Source organism: Anomaloglossus baeobatrachus, chromosome 10 (genome assembly GCF_048569485.1).
Source record: "Anomaloglossus baeobatrachus isolate aAnoBae1 chromosome 10, aAnoBae1.hap1, whole genome shotgun sequence".
Lineage (NCBI taxonomy): Eukaryota > Metazoa > Chordata > Amphibia > Anura > Aromobatidae > Anomaloglossus > Anomaloglossus baeobatrachus.
This window is the reverse complement of record NC_134362.1, coordinates 3596571-3617914: the sequence shown is the minus strand read 5'-3', so window position 1 is coordinate 3617914 and position 21344 is coordinate 3596571. Positions and strand designations below refer to the sequence as shown.

Sequence of the window (21344 nt, the reverse complement as noted above, 5' to 3'; positions counted from 1 at the left end):
AGGATAAGAATATCCTCCACGTTCTGTGGTAGATCTTAGCGGACGTGGGCTTCCTAGCCTGTCTCATGGTGGCAACGACCCCTTGGGACAATCCTGAAGACGTTAGGATCCAGGACTCAATGGCCACACAGTCAGGTTCAGGGCCGCAGAATTCCGATGGAAAAACGGCCCTTGGGACAGTAAGTCTGGTCGGTCTGGGAGTGCCCACGGTTGGCCGACCGTGAGCTGCCACAGATCCGGATACCACGCCCTCCTCGGCCAGTCTGGGGCGACAAGTATGACGCGGATGCAATCGGATCTGATCTTGCGTAGCACTCTGGGCAAGAGTGCCAGAGGTGGAAACACATAAGGGAGCCGGAACTGCGACCAATCTTGCACTAGGGCGTCTGCCGCCAGCGCTCTTTGATCGCGAGACCGTGCCATGAAGGTTGGGACCTTGTTGTTGTGCCGTGACGCCATTAGGTCGACGTCCGGCACCCCCCAGCGGCGACAGATTTCCTGAAACACGTCTGGGTGAAGGGACCATTCCCCTGCGTCCATGCCCTGGCGACTGAGGAAGTCTGCTTCCCAGTTTTCTACGCCGGGGATGTGAACCGCGGATATGGTGGAGGCTGTGGCTTCCACCCACATCAGAATCCGCCGGACTTCCTGGAAGGCTTGCCGACTGCGTGTCCCCCCTTGGTGGTTGATGTATGCCACCGCTGTGGAGTTGTCCGACTGAATTCGGATCTGCCTTCCTTCCAGCCACTGCTGGAAGGCTAGTAGGGCAAGATACACTGCTCTGATTTCCAGAACATTGATCTGAAGGGTGGACTCCTGCTGAGACCACGTACCCTGAGCCCTGTGGTGGAGAAAAACTGCTCCCCACCCTGACAGACTCGCGTCTGTCGTGACCACCGCCCAAGACGGTGGTAGGAAGGATCTTCCCTGTGATAATGAGGTGGGAAGAAGCCACCACTGCAGAGAGTCTTTGGCCGTCTGGGAAAGGGAGACTTTCCTGTCCAGGGATGTTGACTTCCCGTCCCATTGGCGGAGAATGTCCCATTGAAGTGGACGCAGATGAAACTGCGCAAACGGAACCGCCTCTATTGCCGCCACCATCTTCCCGAGGAAGTGCATGAGGCGTCTTAAGGAGTGCGGCTGACTTTGAAGGAGAGCCTGCACCCCAGTCTGTAGAGACCGCTGCTTGGCCAGCGGAAGCTTCACTATCGCTGAGAGAGTATGAAACTCCATGCCAAGATACGTTAGTGATTGGGTCGGTGACAGATTTGACTTTGGGAAGTTGATGATCCACCCGAACGCCTGGAGAGTCTCCAGTGCAACATTCAGGCTGAGTTGGCATGCCTCTTGAGAGGGTGCCTTGACAAGTAGATCGTCCAAGTAAGGGATCACAGAATGTCCGTGAGAGTGCAAGACTGCTACCACTGCCGCCATGATCTTGGTGAACACCCGAGGGGCTGTCGCCAGACCAAATGGCAGAGCTACGAACTGAAGATGGTCGTCTCCTATCACGAAGCGTAGAAAGCATTGGTGCTCTGTAGCAATCGGCACGTGGAGATAAGCATCTTTGATGTCTATTGATGCTAGGAAATCTCCTTGAGACATTGAGGCAATGACTGAGCGGAGGGATTCCATCCGGAACCGCCTGGCGTTCACATGCTTGTTGAGCAGTTTTAGGTCCAGAACAGGACGGAAGGAGCCGTCCTTTTTTGGAACCACAAAGAGATTGGAGTAAAATCCTCGCCCCCGTTCCTGAGGGGGGACAGGGATCACGACTCCTTCTGCTCTTAGAGAGTCCACCGCCTGCAGCAGGGCATCTGCTCGGTTGGGGTGTGGGGAGGTTCTGAAGAACCGAAGTGGAGGCCGAGAATTGAACTCGATTCTGTACCCGCGAGACAGAATGTCTGTTACCCACCGGTCTTTGACCTGTGACAGCCAAATGTCGCAAAAGCGGGAGAGCCTGCCACCGACCGAGGATGCGGAGGGAGGAGGCCGAAAGTCATGAGGTAGCCGCCTTGGAAGCGGTTCCTCCATTTGCTTTCTTGGGGCGTGAGTGAGCCCGCCAGGAATCTGAGCTCCCTTGTTCTTTCTGAGTCCTTTTGGACGAGGAGAATTGGGCCTTGCCCGAGCCTCGAAAGGACCGAAACCTCGACTGCCACTTTTTCTGTTGAGGTTTACTTGCTCTGGGCTGTGGTAAGGAAGAGTCCTTACCCTTGGACTGTTTTATGATTTCAGCCAATGGCTCACCAAACAGTCTGTCTCTAGATAATGGCAAGCTGGTTAAGCATTTTTTGGAACCAGCATCTGCTTTCCAGTCCTTTAACCACAAGGCTCTGCGCAAAACCACAGAATTGGCGGACGCCATAGCGGTACGGCTCGTAGATTCTAGGACAGCATTGATAGCATAGGTCGCAAACGTAGACATTTGCGAAGTTAGGGACGCCACTTGCGGCACTGCTGGATGTATGAAAGCATCCACCTGTGCTAAACCAGCTGAAATAGCTTGGAGTGCCCACACGGCCGCGAATGCTGGAGCAAACGACGCGCCGATAGATTCATAGACAGATTTCAACCAAAGGTCCATCTGTCTGTCGTTTCTCCCAGAGCCTGCTGCCTTTCCCCAGCCAGACCGCATGTGTAATGGCTGCCGGCGTCCTTGTGGAGAGGGGGGGCGGGCCCTGGGCGTATACAGACGAAGAGCGGGAAGCCTGCTTCCCACTGTGCCTAGTGAGAGGGCTGGAGCATGTAAATAAAGCTCCAGCCCTCGGCGCTGCCTATTGAGCAGCGTCTCTCCCCTACCCTGATTGACAGGGTGGGGGGCGGGAACGAAGCGGCGCTAGGCCGCAGAAGCCGGGGGCTAAAGTTAGAAGCGCCGCCGCCGTAAAAGCGCGGTCGGCGCAAAGTCCCCGGCGCACCACAAGTCGCAGCTGCGCCGCCGCTCCAGTAGCGGTCGGCGCAGTAGTTCCCAACATGTAACGTCACTCAGCAAAGCTGCAGTGACCTAACCCCAGCGCACAGCGCTACTGTCCCCGGCGCACTATAACGCTCAGCAAGCCTTGAGAGTGTCCGTGCCTGCCAGGGACACAGAGTACCTGAAAGTTGCAGGGCCTTGTCCCTGAACGGCACTCCCGCTCCAAATCCAGCAGGTTCTCTGGGTCTGTGGATGGAGCCCGGCCCCAGGGCTTGGGGGCCGGCAAGATCCCACTTCCACAGAGCCCTCCAGGGGATGTGGAAGGAAAACAGCATGTGGGCTCCAGCCTCTGTACCAGCAATAGGTACCTCAACCTTACAAGCACCACCGCGGGTGAGAAGGGAGCATGCTGGGGGCCCTATATGGGCCCTCTTTTCTTCCATCCGATATAGCCAGCAGCTACTGCTGACTACACACAGTGGAGCTATGCGTGGATGTCTGACCTCCTTCGCACAAAGCAGAAAACTGGTGAGCCAGTGATCCCACTGGGGGTGTATAGCCAGAAGGGGAGGGGCCTTACACTTTTTAGTGTAATTGCTTTGTGTGGCCTCCGGAGGCAGTGCTATACACCCAATCGTCTGGGTCTCCCAATAGAGCGCCGAAGAAAACTGCAAACTCTGTCCCCGTCACCGGGACAGGGTTCACCGGTGACTCTGCCTGGGCCACTACCACCATAGACTCCGGCTGACGAAGTGGCACAGGGACCGAACATTGCACACAATGGGGGTCATTGTAACCTGCCGGTAGATCAGCCCCACAAGCGGCACAAGCAGCGCTTACAGCCTGTGTCTTGGCACCCTTGCGTTTTGCGGATGACATGTTGTCGTCTCCTCAGAGCAAGATAGGGTATACAGCCAAGAAGCGACCTTACAGTGCAATATATATATACATATATATATATGGTATAGAGAAAAAAGGTACACGAAAATAACACTGTGGCACTAGTGGGGCCAGCACTAAAGTGCTGCTTACCGCCCGCTTAACGCGGGTGTGTGGTCGCCAGAAATCCCTTGTCTGGGTCTCCCAGAGCCTGTGTCCGTTCTCCAGCCAGACTGCATGTAGGAATGGCTGCCGGCGTCCTATGGAGAGGGGCGGGCCCTGGGCGTGTGCAGACAAAGAGCGGGAAACCTGCGTCCCACTGTGCTCAGTGAGAGGGCTGGAGTATGTAAATAAGACTCCAGCCTTCGGCGCTGATTAATCGTACAGCGTCTCTCCCTTGCCCTGATTGACAGGGTGGGGGCGGGGAACGAAGCGGAGCTAGGCCGCAGAAGCCGGGGACTAAATTTATAAGCGACGCCGTCGTAAAAGCACGGTCGGCGCTAAGTCCCCGGCGCACTACAAGTCGCAGCCGCGCCGCCGCTCCAGGGGCGGCCGGCGCGGCAGTCCCCAACACATAAAGTCACTCAGAAAAACTGTAGTGACTGTAACCCAAGCGCGCAGCGCTACTGTCCCCGGCGCACTAGCACACCCAGCAAGTCTGGAATGTGCGCGGCCTGTTTGGGACACAGAGTACCTGAATGTCGCAGGGCCTTGTCCCTGAACGGTACCCAGCTCCGTATCCAGCAGGTTCTCTGGGTCTGTGGATGGAGCCCGGCCTCAGGGCTTGGGGGCCGGAAAGATCCCACTTCCTCAGAGCCCCTCAGGGGGATGGGGAAGGAAAACAGCATGTGGGCTCCAGCCTCCGTACCCGCAATGGGTACCTCAACCTTAACAAACACCCGACAAAAGTGGGGTGAGAAGGGAGCATGCTGGGGGCCCTAGTATGGGCCCTCTTTTCTTCCATCCGACATAGTCAGCAGCTGCTGCTGACTAAACAGTGGAGCTATGCGTGGATGTCTGACCTCCTTCGCACAAAGCAGAAAACTGGTGAGCCAGTGATCCCACTGGGGGTGTATAGCCAGAAGGGGAGGGGCCTTACACTTTTTAGTGTAATACTTTGTGTGGCCTCCGGAGGCAGTACTATACACCCAATCGTCTGGGTCTCCCAATGGAGCGCCGAAGAAAGGACAGAGTGATCGCACCAGAGGATGAGGAGAGGGAAGAGGATAGAGCGATCAGCACCGGAGGAGGAGGAGAGGGAAGAGGATAGAGCGATCGCACCAGAGGAGAAGGAGAGGGAAGAGGATAGAGCGATCGCACCGGAGGAGGAGGAGAGGGAAGAGGACAGAGTGATCGCACCAGAGGAGAAGGAGAGGGAAGAGGACAGAGTGATCGCACCAGAGGATGAGGAGAGGGAAGAGGATAGAGCGATCAGCACCGGAGGAGGAGGAGAGGGAAGAGGATAGAGCGATCGCACCGGAGGAGGAGGAGAGGGAAGAGGATAGAGCGATCGCACCGGAGGAGAGGGAAGAGGATAGAGCGATCGCACCGGAGGAGGAGGAGAGGGAAGAGGACAGAGCGATCAGCACCGGAGGAGGAGGAGAGGGAAGAGGATAGAGCGATCGCACCGGAGGAGGAGGAGAGGGAAGAGGATAGAGCGATCGCACCGGAGGAGAGGGAAGAGGATAGAGCGATCGCACCGGAGGAGGAGGAGAGGGAAGAGGACAGAGCGATCGCACCGGAGGAGGAGGAGGAGGAGAGGGAAGAGGACAGAGCGATCGCACCGGAGGAGGAGAGGGAAGAGGAGGAGGAGAGGGAAGAGGATAGAGCGATCGCACCGGAGGAGGAGGAGGAGAGGGAAGAGGACAGAGCGATCGCACCAGAGGAGGAGGAGAGGGAAGAGGATAGAGCAATCGCACCGGAGGAGGAGGAGAGGGAAGAGGACAGAGCGATCGCACCAGAGGAGGAGAAGGAGAGGGAAGAGGACAGAGCGATCACACCAGAGGAGGAGGAGAGGGAAGAGGATAGAGCAATCGCACCAGAGGAGGAGGAGAGGGAAGAGGATAGAGCAATCGCACCAGAGCAGGAGGAGAGGGAAGAGGACAGAGCGATCGCACCAGAGGAGGAGGAGAGGGAAGAGGATAGAGCAATCGCACCAGAGGAGGAGGAGAGGGAAGAGGACAGAGCGATCGCACCAGAGGAGGAGGAGAGGGAAGAGGACAGAGCGATCGCACCAGAGGAGGAGGAGAGGGAAAAGGACAGAGCGATCGCACCAGAGGATGAGGAGGAGAGGGAAGAGGACAGAGTGATCGCACCAGAAGATGAGGAGAGGGAAGAGGATAGAGCGATCGCACCGGAGGAGAGGGAAGAGGATAGAGCGATCGCACCGGAGGAGGAGGAGAGGGAAGAGGACAGAGCAGGGGGAGGAGAGGGAAGAAGACAGAGCAGGGGGAGGAGGAGGAGGAGGAGGGGGAGGACGACGACAGAGCGATCGCCTCGGGGGGAGGAGGAGGCCTTACCTTAAACATAGAATGGATCTCTTCTCCTCTGGGGTCCACGTTGACCATCGCCACTTTAAGGGGAACAGCGTTAGAATTGAAGAAAGAGCAAAGCTGCAGAGAGGAATGTGTGGGTCATATTCACCAGAGAACGACATCTAGGTGCAGACACCCCCCGCGGAGCCCCTCCATAATCGCCCCCCACAATCATCCCCTGCTGCGCCCTTCCGTGTCCCCGGGACACTAGTACACCCCCACCGCACCCTTCTGCGCCCCCCCCGCCGCACCCTTCTGCGCCCCCCCCGTTACCTTCACATTTAACCCTTTGGCTTCCAAGCTGGGGTTCAGCGGCAGGCGGATGTTGTTCTTCTGGAATAGCAGCTGCACGCGGTCCATCCCTTCCTGGAGGGCGACCTGCAAACCACAGCACATAGCAGAATGTCAGCCGCGGCTCCGGACGGTCACACGTCTCCCATGATGGCTCCCACCTCGGAGTAGTGGTCACAGGTTTACCACAGACAGGGACCACGGCTAGAGATGGTTTGTCACCACGTCTGCCATTTTTAACCACTGAGCTCCTGGCATAACACCTGACATTGGCACTGACAGTGCATTGGATGATCCCCCCGCGCAGCCTCACCTGGCGCCAGGAGCCATTGGCTTGTCGGACCTTTTCTGCCACGACGCCCAGAAGCTGGGTGAACCGGGTCTGTTTCTCCAGTTCCTGCCGCAATCCTTTACCAACAATAGAGAGGAGCGCGCCGAGGATCTGCTCATAGCGCGGCCCGAAGTGCGGATCGTTCAGGGCGTCCTTCAGCAACCTGTAATGACAGCCGTCACATGACTGAGATCGGGGGGCAGAGGGGTGCTCCGGAGAGATCGGGGGGCAGAGGGGTGCTCCGGAGAGATCGGGGGGCAGAGGGGTGCTCCGGAGAGATCGGGGGGCAGAGGGGTGCTCAGGAGAGATCGGGGGGCAGAGGGGTGCTCCGGAGAGATCGGGGGGCAGAGGGGTGCTCCGGAGAGATCGGGGGGCAGAGGGGTGCTCAGGAGAGATCGGGGGGCAGAGGGGTGCTCCGGAGAGATCGGGGGGCAGAGGGGTGCTCCCGAGAGATCGGGGGGCAGAGGGGTGCTCCGGAGAGATCGGGGGGCAGAGGGGTGCTCCTGAGAGATCGGGGGGCAGAGGGGTGCTCCGGAGAGATCGGGGGGCAGAGGGGTGCTCCGGAGAGATCGGGGGGCAGAGGGGTGCTCCGGAGAGATCGGGGGGCAGAGGGGTGCTCCGGAGAGATCGGGGGGCAGAGGGGTGCTCCGGAGAGATCGGGGGGCAGAGGGGTGCTCCGGAGAGCTCGGGGGGCAGAGGGGTGCTCCGGAGCTCGGGGGCAGAGGGGTGCTCCGGAGCTCGGGGGGCAGAGGAGACAAAGGGAGCGCAGCTGCCGATTTTATTTAGGTGAAATGTGTTTAAAATCAAGCAGCAAATGTTTTACCTCACAGAAAGAATCATCTGCGCTCCCTGACTGTCCTGTCTGTAGACTTACCTGTGCTGCCGCCCTGCTCAGGAGCTGTGGTTAGTGCTGCCCATGTCCCTGAAGTCAGACACCCCCATTACACAGCGGGGGGCACAGATATGAAACGTTCCTGGGCTGAGATAACCTCTCATATATCGTCCAATTGTGGAAATTATTATTATTCCCAGATCTTCAGATTACAATGTTCCCCCTCTCCCCAGATTACAATGTGCCCCCCTCCCCAGATTACAATGTGCCCCCTCTCCCCAGATTACAATGTGCCCCCCTCCCCAGATTACAATGTGCCCCCCCTCCCCAGGTTACAATGTGCCCCCCCCTCCCCAGATTACAATGTGCCCCCTCTCCCCAGATTACAATGTGCCCCCCTCCCCAGATTACAATGTGCCCCCCCTCCCCAGGTTACAATGTGCCCCCCCCTCCCCAGATTACAATGTGCCCCCTCTCCCCAGATTACAATGTGCCCCCCCCCTCCCCAGATTACAATGTGCCCTCTCCCCAGGTTACAATGCGCCCCCCCTCCCCAGATTACAATGTGCCCCCTCCCCAGATTACAATGTGCTTTGCTGTGGACCCCCCAGATGACAATGTACGGAGGCTCACCAGTACAGATAATGGGCGACGCGGACGCTCCCCAGAGCGCGGCACAGCAGGAGGCGCACCAGATCACTGTCCAGGCGGATCTCAGACTTCAGGGCCTGAAAGAGACGGTAAGAAGCATAAGCGCGGGGGCGAGAAAGGGGCGCAAGGGGCGAAAGAGGGGGGATGTAAAGGGCGAGAGCGGGGGTGGGGTCTAACGTGCAGGAGCAGGGGGCCGAGGAGCGGTGCCAGGAGCCCTCTCTGCTGCCAGCTCTTATGTCTGCCCTCCTGCCGCACTGTGGGGGGGGGGGGAGGAGGGGGGGGGGGGCGGAGGGGGGGGACAGGGCAGTCTCACGTGCTCCGCAGGCCCAGCATTCCCAGCCATCACTCACCTGCACAAGCTGCGGCAGCAGATCCACCAGCTCGTCATCGCTCATCCCCTCCTGGATCCAGCCCACTGCTGCGGAGCGGACCACCCCATCAGCGAACCTGAGGAGACCCCGAGCAGGATACTGTGACCACACACAGCGCAGCCTATCCCTGCTGACCCCAGCCTGTACAGGTGTGGCGGTTGTCAGCCCCGCCCCCAGGTGATGACATCACTGGTCAGGCATGGAGGCCGTGCTCACCTGGAGTTCAGTAGCTCTAGTGCACACACCGGGGTCAGCGGGGGCCACGAGTGGATCAGTGCGTAGATGTCCCCCAGATAAGCCACATCCCACTTTGGGGCGCTGGCCAGGATCTTGGGCAGGCGGTCCTTGTGGAGGTGACAGTGCGCGCGCTTCTCCCACACAAAACATTTATCTTCCTTTGACATCCTGTGAGGACATAAGCAAAACCAGCTCTATGCAATGCGGGGCAGACGCGGGGCGCGGGGCAGAGGCGGGGGAACACGGGGCAGACGCGGGGGAACACGGGGCAGACGCGGGGGAACACGGGGCAGACGCGGGGGAACACGGGGCAGACGCGGGGGAACACGGGGCAGACGCGGGGGAACACGGGGCAGACGAGGGGGAACACGGGGCAGACGCGGGGGAACACGGGGCAGACGCGGGGGAACACGGGGCAGACGAGGGGGAACACAGGGCAGACGCGGGGGAACACAGGGCAGACGCGGGGGAACACGGGGCAGACGAGGGGGAACACGGGGCAGACGAGGGGGAACACGGGGCAGACGCGGGGGAACACGGGGCAGACGCGGGGGAACACGGGGCAGAGGCGGGGGAACACGGGGCAGAGGCGGGGGAACACGGGGCAGAGGCGGGGGAACACGGGGCAGAGGCGGGGGAACACGGGGCAGAGGCGGGGGAACACGGGGCAGAGGCGGGGGAACACGGGGCAGAGGCGGGGGAACACGGGGCAGAGGCGGGGGAACACGGGGCAGACGCGGGGGAACACGGGGCAGACGCCGGGCGCTGGGCAGACGCGGGGGAACACGGGGCAGACGCGGGGGAACACGGGGCAGACGAGGGGGAACACGGGGCAGACGCGGGGGAACACGGGGCAGACGCGGGGGAACACGGGGCAGACGCGGGGGAACACGGGGCAGACGCGGGGGAACACGGGGCAGACGCGGGGGAACACGGGGCAGACGCGGGGGAACACGGGGCAGACGCGGGGGAACACGGGGCAGACGCGGGGGAACACGGGGCAGACGCGGGGGAACACGGGGCAGACGCGGGGGAACACGGGGCAGACGCGGGGGAACACGGGGCAGACGCGGGGGGAACACGGGGCAGACGCGGGGGGAACACGGGGCAGACGCGGGGGGAACACGGGGCAGACGCGGGGGGAACACGGGGCAGACGCGGGGGAACACGGGGCAGACGCGGGGGAACACGGGGCAGACGCGGGGGAACACGGGGCAGAAGCGGGGGAACACGGGGCAGACGCGGGGGAACACGGGGCAGACGCGGGGGAACACGGGGCAGACGCGGGGGAACACGGGGCAGACGCGGGGGAACACGGGGCAGACGCGGGGGAACACGGGGCAGACGCGGGGGAACACGGGGCAGACGCGGGGGAACACGGGGCAGACGCGGGGGAACACAGGGCAGACGCGGAGCAGAGACGGGGCAGACGCGGAGCAGAGGCGGGGCAGACGCGGAGCAGAGGCGGGGCAGACGCGGAGCAGAGACGGGGCAGACGCGGAGCAGAGACGGGGCAGACGCGGAGCAGAGACGGGGCAGACGCGGAGCAGAGACGGGGCAGACGCGGAGCAGAGACGGGGCAGACGCGGAGCAGAGACGGGGCAGACGCGGAGCAGAGACGGGGCAGACGCGGAGCAGAGACGGGCAGACGCGGAGCAGAGACGGGGCAGACGCAGGACGCGGGGCAGACGCAGGACGCGGGGCAGACGCAGGGCGCGGGGCAGAGACGGGGCGCGGGGCACACGCGGGGCAGACGCAGGGCGCGGGGCAGAGACGGGGCGCGGGGCACACGCGGGGCAGAGACGGGGGCGCGGGGCACACGCGGGGCAGAGACGGGGCGCGGGGCACACGCGGGGCAGAGACGGGGCGCGGGGCACACGCGGGGCAGAGACGGGGCGCGGGGCACACGCGGGGCAGAGACGGGGCGCGGGGCACACGCGGGGCAGAGACGGGGCGCGGGGCACACGCGGGGCAGAGACGGGGCGCGGGGCACACGTAGGGCAGAGACGGGGCGCGGGGCACACGCAGGGCAGAGACGGGGCGCGGGGCACACGCAGGGCAGAGATGGGGCACGGGGCACACGCGGGGCACACGCGGGGCAGAGACGGGGCGCGGGGCAGACGCGGGGCGAGACGGGACGCAGGGCAGACGCGGGGCAGAGACGGGACGCGGGCAGACGCGGGGCAGAGACGGGACGCGGGGCAGAGATGGGACGCAGGGCAGAGACAGGACGCAGGGCAGACAAGGCACGGGGCAGACGCGGGGCACAGGGCACGGGATGGGGCAGACGCGGGGCGCAGGGCAGATGTGGGGCGCAGAGCACGGGATGGGGCAGACGCGGGGCACAGAGCACGGGATGGGGCAGACGCGGGGCGCAGGGCATATGTGGGGTATCGGCAGGGTGCAGAGCAGACAGGGCAGCGCACATCCCGTCTCCTCAATGTCATACCCGGCTGAGGACTCTCGGGTGAGGAGGGCGAGCAGGCGGCTCTTCGAGTCCTTCTCCAGGGCGTCCATACTCATCGGGGCACAGCTTCCAGTTGGGTCTGGAGGTTGGTACACAATGTCAAACGCGGGCGAAGGAAAGTCCACCTGCAGCGGGAGCAGAAAGTCAGCGGGCGTCAAAGCGGGGGGCAGAGCGGAGGGTCCTGTGCGGGGGCAGAGCGGGGGGTTCTGTGGGGGGGGCAGAGAGGGGGGTTCTGTGCGGGGAGCAGAGCGGGGGGGGGTTCTGTGCGGGGGGCAGAGGGGGGGGGGGGTTCTGTGCGGGGGGCAGAGCGGGGGGGGGGGGTTCTGTGCGGGGGGCAGAGCGGGGGGGGTTCTGTGCGGGGGGCAGAGCGGGGGGGTTCTGTGCGGGGGGCAGAGCGGGGGGGTTCTGTGCGGGGAGCAGAGCGGGGGGTTCTGTGCGGGGAGCAGAGCGGGGGGGGTTCTGTGCGGGGAGCAGAGCGGTGGGGGGGTTCTGTGCGGGGAGCAGAGCGGAGGGGGGTTCTGTGCGGGGAGCAGAGCGGGGGGGGGGGTTCTGTGCGGGGAGCAGAGCGGGGGGGGGTTCTGTGCGGGGAGCAGAGCGGGGGGGTTCTGTGCGGGGAGCAGAGCGGGGGGGTTCTGTGCGGGGGGGGTTCTGTGCGGGGAGCAGAGCAGGGGGGTTCTGTGCGGGGAGCAGAGCAGGGGGGTTCTGTGCGGGGAGCAGAGCAAGGGGGGTTCTGTGCGGGGAGCAGAGCGGGGGGGGGGGGGGGTTCTGTGCGGGGAGCAGAGGGGGGGGGGGTTCTGTGCGAGGCCAGTCATGGCAGAGCGGGGGGGGGGGGGGGAAGAGCCCTTCTGTCTGAACTTGTGGATGCTTGCTGTGCAGTGATTGGCTGCAGCAACATCCAGAAATAAAGTTAGGGAGAGAGACAAACAAAAAGAAAAAATACTGGCGCCGTGCACCAGAAGCCTTGCCCCGGTCCAGTGTCCCCTCCTCCTCCACCGGTCCCCAGCATCAGACAGCGCCGCAATCCTATCCTAACGCAGAAAGTGCTATTACAAAAGCTTTTTTGGAAACGCGGCGGGGTTCGGGGGCAGAAAGAAGGGAATTTTGTTACTTACCGTAAATTCCTTTTCTTCTAGCTCTTATTGGGAGACCCAGACGATTGGGTGTATAGCTACTGCCTCCGGAGGCCACACAAAGCATTACACTAAAAAGTGTAAGGCCCCTCCCCTTCTGGCTATACACCCCCCGTGGGATCACGGGCTGATCAGTTTTAGTGCAAAAGCAAGAAGGAGGAAAGCCAATAACTGGTTAAACAAATTCAATCTGAAGGAACATCGGAGAACTGAAACCATTCAACATGAACAACATGTGTACCCGAACAACCAAAAAATCCCGAAGGAAACAGGGCGGGTGCTGGGTCTCCCAATTGGAGCTAGAAGAAAAGGAATTTACGGTAAGTAACAAAATTCCCTTCTTCTTCGGCGCTCCATTGGGAGACCCAGACGATTGGGACGTCCAAAAGCTGTCCCTGGGTGGGTAAATGAATACCTCAAGTTTGGACTGTAAAAACAGCCCTCCCCTACATGGAGGCAACCTCCGCCTGCAGGACTCTTCTACCTAGGCTGGCATCCGCCTAAGCGTAGGCATGCACCTGACAATGCTTGGTGAAGGTGTGCAGACTCGACCAGGTAGCCGCCTGGCACACCTGCTGAGCCGTAGCCTGGTGCCGTAATGCCCAGGACGCACCCACGGCTCTGGTAGAATGGGCCTTCAGCCCTGATGGAACCGGAAGCCCCGCAGAACGGTAGGCTTCAAGAATTGGTTCCTTGATCCATCGAGCCAGGGTGGATTTTTGCAGCCTGCGACCCCTTGCGCTGACCAGTGACAAGGACAAAGAGTGCATCCGAGCGGCGCAGGGGCGCCGTGCGGGAATGTAGATTCTGGGTGCTCTACACCAGATCCAACAATGCAAAGCCATTACATATCGATGAAATGGATAAAAGGAAGGTAAGGAGATATCCTGATTGTGATAAAAAGGGGATACCACCTTAGGGAGAAACTCTGGGATCGGGCGCAGCACTACCTTATCTTGGTGAACACCAGGAAGGGAGCTTTGGATGACCGCGCTGCTAGTTCGGACACTCTCCGAAGAGACGTGACCGCTACCAGAAAGGCCACTTTCTGTGAAAGTCGAGAAAGTGAAAACATCCCTCAGAGGCTCGAAGGGCGGCTCCTGGAGAGCAATTAATACCCTGTTCAGATCCCATGGGTCTAACGGCCTCTTGTACGGAGGGACAATGTGATAACCCCCCTGCAGGAACGTGCGTACCTGAGGAAGTCGTACTAGGCGCTTCTGAAAGAATACCGACAGCGCTGCGACTTGTCCTTTAAGGGAGCCGAGCGACAAACCTTTTCCCAATCCAGATGCAGGAAGGGGGGAAAAAGGAGACAATGCAAATGGCCAGGGAGACACTCCCTAAGCAGAGCACCAAGATAAGAATAACTTCCACGTCTTGTGGTAGATCTTGGCAGACGTCGGCTTCCTAGCCCGTCTCATGGTGGCAATGACGTCTTGAGATAATCCTGAAGACGCTAGGATCTCGGACTCGATGGCCACACAGTCAGGTTCAGGGCCGTAGAATTCAGTGGAAAAAAACGGCCCTTGGGACAGTAAGTCTGGCCGGTCTGAGAGTGCCCACGGTTGGCCGACCGTGAGATGCCACAGATCCGGGAACCACGACCTCCTCGGCCAGTCTGGGACGACGAGGATGGCGCGGCGGCAATCGGAGCTGAGCTTGCGTAGCACTCTGGGCAACAGTGCCAGAGGTGGAAACACATAGGGTAGCTGGAACTGCGACCAATCCTGAACTAGGGCGCCTGCCGCCAGAGCTCTTTGCTCGTGAGACCGCGCCATGAGTCCGGCATCCCCCAGCGGCTACAGATTTCCTGACACCATTCTGGGTGCAGAGGCCATTCCCCTGCGTCCATGCCCTGGCGACTGAGGAAGTCTGCTTCCCAATTTTCTACGCCCGGGATGTGAACTGCGGATATGGTGGATGCTCTGTCCTCCCACCCACATCAGAATCCGCCGGATTGCCTGGTAGGCTTGGCGATGCGTGTTCCGCCTTGGTGGGCGATGTCTGCCACCGCTGTGGAATTGTCCGACTGAATTCGGATCTGTTTTCCTTCCAGCCACTGCTGGAAGGCTTGCAGGGCAAGATACACTGCCCAGATTTCCAGAACATTGATCTGAAGGATGGACTCCTCTGAAGAGAGTCCTTGACCGTCTGAGAAGGGAGACGTTCCTGTCTAGGGACGTCGACTCCCCAACCCATTGGCAAAGCATGTCCCATTGAAGTGGACGCAGATGAAACTGCGCGAAAGTGACTGCCTCTGCATGAGGCGTCTTAAGGGGTGTGACTGGCCTTGAAGGAGAGACTGCACCCCCGTCTGTAGTGAACGCTGCTTGTCCAGCGGAAGCTTCACTATCGCTGAGGGAGTGTGAAACTCCATGCCCAGATATGTCAGCGATTGGGTCGGTGCCCGATGTAACCTTGAAAAGTTGATGATCCACCCGAAACTCTGGAGAGTCTCCAGCGCCACGTTCAGGCTGTGTTGGCATGCCTCTTGAGAGGGTGCCTAATATGGAACAAGTGGATCGTCCCCAGTAAGGATCACAGAGTGACCCTGAGAGTGCAGGACTGCTCCCACTGCTGCCCTGAACTTGGTGAAAACCCGTAGGGCTGTCGCCAGACCGAAGGGCAGGGCTACGAACTGAAGATGCTCGTTTTCAATAACGAAACGTAGCAAACGCTGGTGCTCTGGAGCAATCGGCACGTGGAGATAAGCATCCTGATGTCTATTGATGCTAGGAAATCTCCTTGAGACATTGAGGCAATGACGGAGCGGAGGGTTACATCCGGAACCGCCTGGCCTTCACGTGCTTGGTGAGCAGTTTTAGGTCCAGAACGGAACGGAAAGAGCCACCCTTTTTTGGCACCCCAATCAGATTGGAGGAAAAAACCGCGTCTTGTTCCTGAAGAGGAACAGGGATTACCACTCCTTCTGCCTGCAGAAGAGCATCGGCTCGGTGGGGGGGGGGGGGGAGTTCTGAAGAATCGAGCCGGGAGGACGAGAACAGAGCTCTATCCTGTACACGTGAGACACAATGTCTCTCACCCACCGGTCTGTGACCTGCGGCAGCTAAATGTCGCCAAGCGGGAGAGTCTGCCACCAACCGCGGATGCGGAGAGAGAGAGCTGAAAGTCATGAGGAGACCGCCTTGGTAGCGGTTCCTCCGGCTGCCTTCCTTGGGCGTGATTGAGCCCGGCCGGAATCTGAGCCCCTCTGAGCCTTTTGGACGAGGACAATTGGGACCTGCCCGAGCCTGGGAAGGACCGAAACCTCGACTGTCCCTTCAGGACAGCATTACTAGGGTAAGTCGCAATGCAGCCATTGCGAGGTTAAGGACACCACCTGTGGCACAGATGTACATGTGCTCAAGACCAGCTGCGCAAGACCAGCTGAAATAGCTTAGAGTGCCCATACGGCTGCGAATGCCGGAGCAACCGACACGCTGATAGCTTCACAGACAGATTCCAACCAGAGGGCTATCTGTCTGTCAATGGCATCTTTAAGTGAAGTCCCATCTCCACTGCAACTATGGATCTAGCCGCAAGCCTGGAGATTGGGGGATCCACCTTTGGACCCTGGGTCCAGGGCTGTACCACATCAGGGTAAAGGGATAACGTGCATCCTTAATACGTTTGGAGAAACGTTTATCTGGTAAGCGTGGTGTTTCTGAACTGCGTCTCTGAAGTCAGCGTGGTCAGAAAAAGTACTCAATATACGCATGAGATACTGAAAAAGGATTTCTCCTGCTGTGAAGCTGACTCCTCCACTGGGGGAGCTGAGGGAGCAATATCCAACATTCCCTTGATGGACGCTATAAGATCATTCACTATGGCGTCACCATCCGGTGTATCCGGATTGAGAGCGGTGTCAGGACCAAAGCCCTGATCAGCTACGTCTGCCTCATCATACAGAGAGTCGTCCCGCTGGGACCCTGACCAGTGATGAAGCCGAGTGCCGCACCCAGCGAGCTAGCTTAGGCTGTCTGGGACTGCCGTCCGTGTCAGAGCCTTCACCCTGGAATGCCTGGGGACCCCCCCCGGAGTACTGAGTACGTTCCAAATGAGGGTGGCCAGGGAGCATTAATCAAGATTGCCCATGGCCTGTCTGGACTGCAAAGTCTCCATCCCATGACAATCTCCGTCCCTGTCCCTGGACAGGGTTCACAGGTGGTTCCTTTGGCCACCTCTAGTAGAGACCCCGGCTGACCAAGTGCTACAGGGGAGCATTGCACACAATGGGGGTCAGTGGAACCTGCCGGTGGAACAGTATCACATGCAGGAAAAGCAGCATAGAAAGCCTGTGTTGCTTTTTTGCTGCTGTATTCTAGCCATCTATGCAATGTATAGCATACAAGCATAAACACTTCAGCACATGCAATACAAGCAGCATAGAAAACCTGTGCCTTGGCACCCATGCTTTTTTGCTGCTGTTGTCCAGCCATCTAGGAGAATATAGCCAAGAGTAGCGACCGTACAGTGCAATGTATAGCATACAAGCATATATACAATTGAACACTTCAGCACATGCAATACAAGCAGCCTAGAAAACCTGTGCCTTGGCACCCTTGCTTTTTTGCTGCTGTTATCTCGCCATCTAGGAGGGCATATAGCCAAAAATAGCGACCGTACAGTGCACATACAAGCATAAAATACAAATGGACACTTCGGTATTAGTGGGGTCAGCACTTCAGGTGCTGCTTACCGCCCGCCTATAACGCGGGTGTGTGGTCGCCAGAGCCCTGTGTTGGTTTCCCAGAGCATGTCTCCGTTCCCCAGCTCGGACTGCGTGCAGGAATGGCTGCCGGCGTCCTGTGAAGAGGGGCGGGCCGTGGGCGTGCCCCAGACAAGAGCGGGAAACTGGCGTCCCACTGTGTCCAGTGAAGGGGGCTGGAGAATGCAAAGCAGACTCCAGCCCTCGGCGCTGACTGTCTGTACAGCGTCCCGCCTCTCCCCTGACTGGCAGGGGCTGGAGGCGGGGAACGAACCGAAAACTAGGCCGCAAAGCCGGGGACTCGAGTAATAAGCGCGGCCGTCCATGTGCACGGCCAGCGCGGAAGTCCCCGGCGCACCATCCCAGCCGCGCCACAATGTAAAAAACACCCAGCAGCGGCCGGCGCGGCAGTTCCCAATCCATAAAGTCACTCAGCAAAGCTGTAGTGAATAATAGCACGAGCGCTCCGCGCTGTTGCCCCCGGCGCACTAACACTCCCAGCAATGCTGGTGTGTGTGTGCGCGCTTGCCCGGGGACACAGAGTACCTTAATGTAGCAGGGCTTGTCCCTGACGATACTCAGCTCCATATCCAGCAGGTTCTCTGGGTCTGTGGATGGAGCCCGGTCTCAGGGCCTGGAGACCTGTAAGATCCCACTTCGCCCAGAGCCCTGAGGGGGGATGGGGAAGGAAAACAGCATGTGGGCTCCAGCCTCCGTACCCGCAATGGGTACCTCAACCTTACAAACCGCAAGTGGGGTGAGAAGGGAGCATGCTGGGGGCCCCATATGGGCCCACTTTTCTTCCAACCGACATAGTCAGCAGCTGCTGCTGACTAAAAACAGTGGAGCTATGCGTGGATGTCTGACCTCCTTCGCACAAAGCTTGAAAACTGAGCAGCCCGTGATCCCACTGGGGGTGTATAGCCAGAAGGGGAGGGGCCTAACACTTTTTAGTGTAATGCTTTGTGTGGCCTCCGGAGGCAGTGCTATACACCCAATCGTCTGGGTCTCCCAATGGAGCGCCGAAGAAATGAACATTACCGAATCAGGGGGGGAAGCTCGAGGGGGGAGGGGGAGGCTCGGGGGTCACTGAGCTGGATCGAACAAGCCAAGACTTGTACCGAATTTGACATTGGCAAACCTTTCCCTTCACTCATCTCTGATCTGCAGTAACAAACGTATCAAAAATGTATCACACTGCGACTACAGGCTCCGCGTGACCAGCCCCTACAGGCTCCGCGTGACCAGCCCCTACAGGCTCCGCGTGACCAGCCCCCCTACAGGCTCCGCGTGACCAGCCCCCCTACAGGCTCCGCGTGACCAGCCCCCCTACAGGCTCCGCGTGACCAGCCCCCCTACAGGCTCCGCGTGACCAGCCCCCCTACAGGCTCCGCGTGACCAGCCCCCCTACAGGCTCCGCGTGACCAGCCCCCCTACAGGCTCCGCGTGACCAGCCCCCCTACAGGCTCCGCGTGACCAGCCCCCCTACAGGCTCCGCGTGACCAGCCCCCCTACAGGCTCCGCGTGACCAGCCCCCTACAGGCTCCGCGTGACCAGCCCCCTACAGGCTCCGCGTGACCAGCCCCCCTACAGGCTCCGCGTGACCAGCCCCCCCTACAGGCTCCGCGTGACCAGCCCCCCTACAGGCTCCGCGTGACCAGCCCCCCTACAGGCTCCGCGTGACCAGCCCCCCTACAGGCTCCGCGTGACCAGCCCCCCTACAGGCTCCGCGTGACCAGCCCCCCTACAGGCTCCGCGTGACCAGCCCCCCTACAGGCTCCGCGTGACCAGCCCCCCTACAGGCTCCGCGTGACCAGCCCCCCTACAGGCTCCGCGTCACCAGCCCCCCTACAGGCTCCGCGTCACCAGCCCCCCTACAGGCTCCGCGTGACCAGCTCCTACAGGCTCCGCGTGACCAGCCCCTACAGGCTCCGCTTGAAGAGCAGATTTCTGTGTTTTTCTCTCGCCTCCTGTACATTACACGGGACAATGCACAGAACGGGGGGGTTCACGGTTTCCCATGGATTTGCATTAGATTCGTTATTTGGTACAAAACGTGAATATTAGAAGTTATTTGGCTCGAAGACCCCGAACCCCAACATTTCACTATCTCTAGGTAGCAATGAACACGACCATTTACAACCTGTATCCGACGCGCTGTGTGCCACCCCCCCCCTGACGCGCTGTGTGCCACCCCCCCGACGCGCTGTGTGCCACCCCCCCCCGACGCGCTGTGTGCCACCCCCCCCGACGCGCTGTGTGCCACCCCCCCCGACGCGCTGTGTGCCACCCCCCCCCCCCGACGCGCAGTAGAGCAAACCCCGTACCATATGCCGTACCTGCAGCACAAGTTTCTGCATCTGTGTGGCCTTTTTGCCCAGGCTGGCGGTGGTGCTTGGGCCGACAAGGAAGGACGTCCACAGGGTCAGCAGTTTTGGTTCCAGTTGTCAGCGTCCTAGAGGAGAAGCGCAAGATACTAACGAGAGCGGCTCCAATAACCGGCAACAAAACACCTACACACTGGGAAGAGAGCGGGGCGCAAAGAGAGGGGGTGCAAAGATAGAGGGGGGGAGCGGGGCGCCAAGAGAGAGGGAGGAGGGGGAGCGCCAAGAGAGAGAGGGGGAGGGGGGAGCGCCAAAAGAGAGGGGGGGAGGGGGCGCGCCAAGAGAGAGGGGGGGAGGGGGCACGCCAAGAGAGAGGGGGGGAGGGGGGCACGCCAAGAGAGAGGGGGGGAGGGGGCGCGCCAAGAGAGAGGGGGGAGGGGGAGCGCCAAGAGAGAGGGGGGAGGGGGGAGCGCCAAGAGAGAGGGGGGAGGGGGAGCGCCAAGAGAGAGGGGGAACGCCAAGAAAGAGGGGGGGGGAGGGGGCGCGCCGAGAGAGAGAGGGGGGAGGAGGGGGAGCGCCAAGAGAGAGGGGGGAAGGGGGAACGCCAAGAGAGAGGGAGGGAGGGGGAGCGCCAAGAGAGAGGGGGGGAGGGGGGCGCGCCAAGAGAGAGGGGGGAGGGGGAGCGCCAAGAGAGAAGAGAAGAGAGGGGGGGAGGGGGAGCGCCAAGAGAGAGGGGGGGAGGGGGAGCGCCAAGAGAGAGGGGGGGAGGGGGCGCGCCAAGAGAGAGGGGGGGGAGGGGGCGCGCCAAGAGAGAGGGGGGGAGGGGGCGCGCCAAGAGAGAGGGGGTGGAGGGGGCGCGCCAAGAGAGAGGGGTGGAGGGGGGCGCGCCAAGAGAGAGGGGGGAGGGGGAGCGCCAAGAGAGAGGGGGGAAGGGCAGCGCCAAGAGAGAGGGGGGAGGGGGAACGCCAAGAAAGAGGGGGGGAGGGGGGCGCGACAAGAGAGGGGGGGAGGGGGCGCGACAAGAGAGGGGGGGCGGGGGGCGTGACAAGAGAGAGGGGGGAGGGGGGCGCGACAAGAGAGAGGGGGGAGGGGGGCGCGACAAGAGAGGGGGGGAGGGGGCGCGACAAGAGAGAGGGGGGAGGAGGGGGGAGCGCCAAGAGAGAGGGGGGAGGAGGGGGAGCGCCAAGAGAGGGGGGGGAGCCTTGTCCCTGCCCTCCCCCAATGTATACAGCCTTGTCCCTGCCCTCCCCTAATGTATACAGCTTTGTCCCTGCCCTCCCCTAATGTACACAGCCAACCTCCCTCCCCCAGTATATACAGTCCCCCCCAAGCCCCTTTTGTGCACACAGCCCCCTCCCCCATCCTCATGTATCTGTATACTGCGGTAATAGTGATCAGGCTGTCCGCCAGAGTGCGGGGCTCACAGCCGGGAGGACAAGTTCGAGGGCCACTCACCTTTTAAAGTTGAAGAGGGGTAGAGATGCCTGTCCCAGCAGCTCCGGCCCCTTCCTCTGCTTATTGGTGTCTGGGGAGCCCCCCGCTGTTAGGATTTAATATCCCGAACATCTTCAGCTGCAGGACGGACTCCAGAGGAAGCTGCGCCATCGTTACTGGGAAGATGATGCTGCAAGTTCAAGAGCAACCATGAGTATCAGCACCGGGGTATGACAGGCGC

General features: G+C 60.8%; 1 protein-coding gene across 1 annotated transcript in view; it reads right to left on the bottom strand.

Moving 5' to 3' along the window:
• Positions 1–21344, bottom strand: part of PIK3C2A (phosphatidylinositol-4-phosphate 3-kinase catalytic subunit type 2 alpha) — a 164911-nt gene that overhangs the window by 25640 nt on the left and 117927 nt on the right. The window contains 11 exon segments of the mRNA XM_075325707.1: positions 6310–6402; positions 6598–6702; positions 6929–7109; positions 8412–8506; positions 8780–8876; positions 9017–9205; positions 11487–11629; positions 19685–19780; positions 19782–19800; positions 21125–21207; positions 21209–21293. Coding sequence (XP_075181822.1) covers positions 6310–6402; positions 6598–6702; positions 6929–7109; positions 8412–8506; positions 8780–8876; positions 9017–9205; positions 11487–11629; positions 19685–19780; positions 19782–19800; positions 21125–21207; positions 21209–21293 — 1186 coding nt within the window.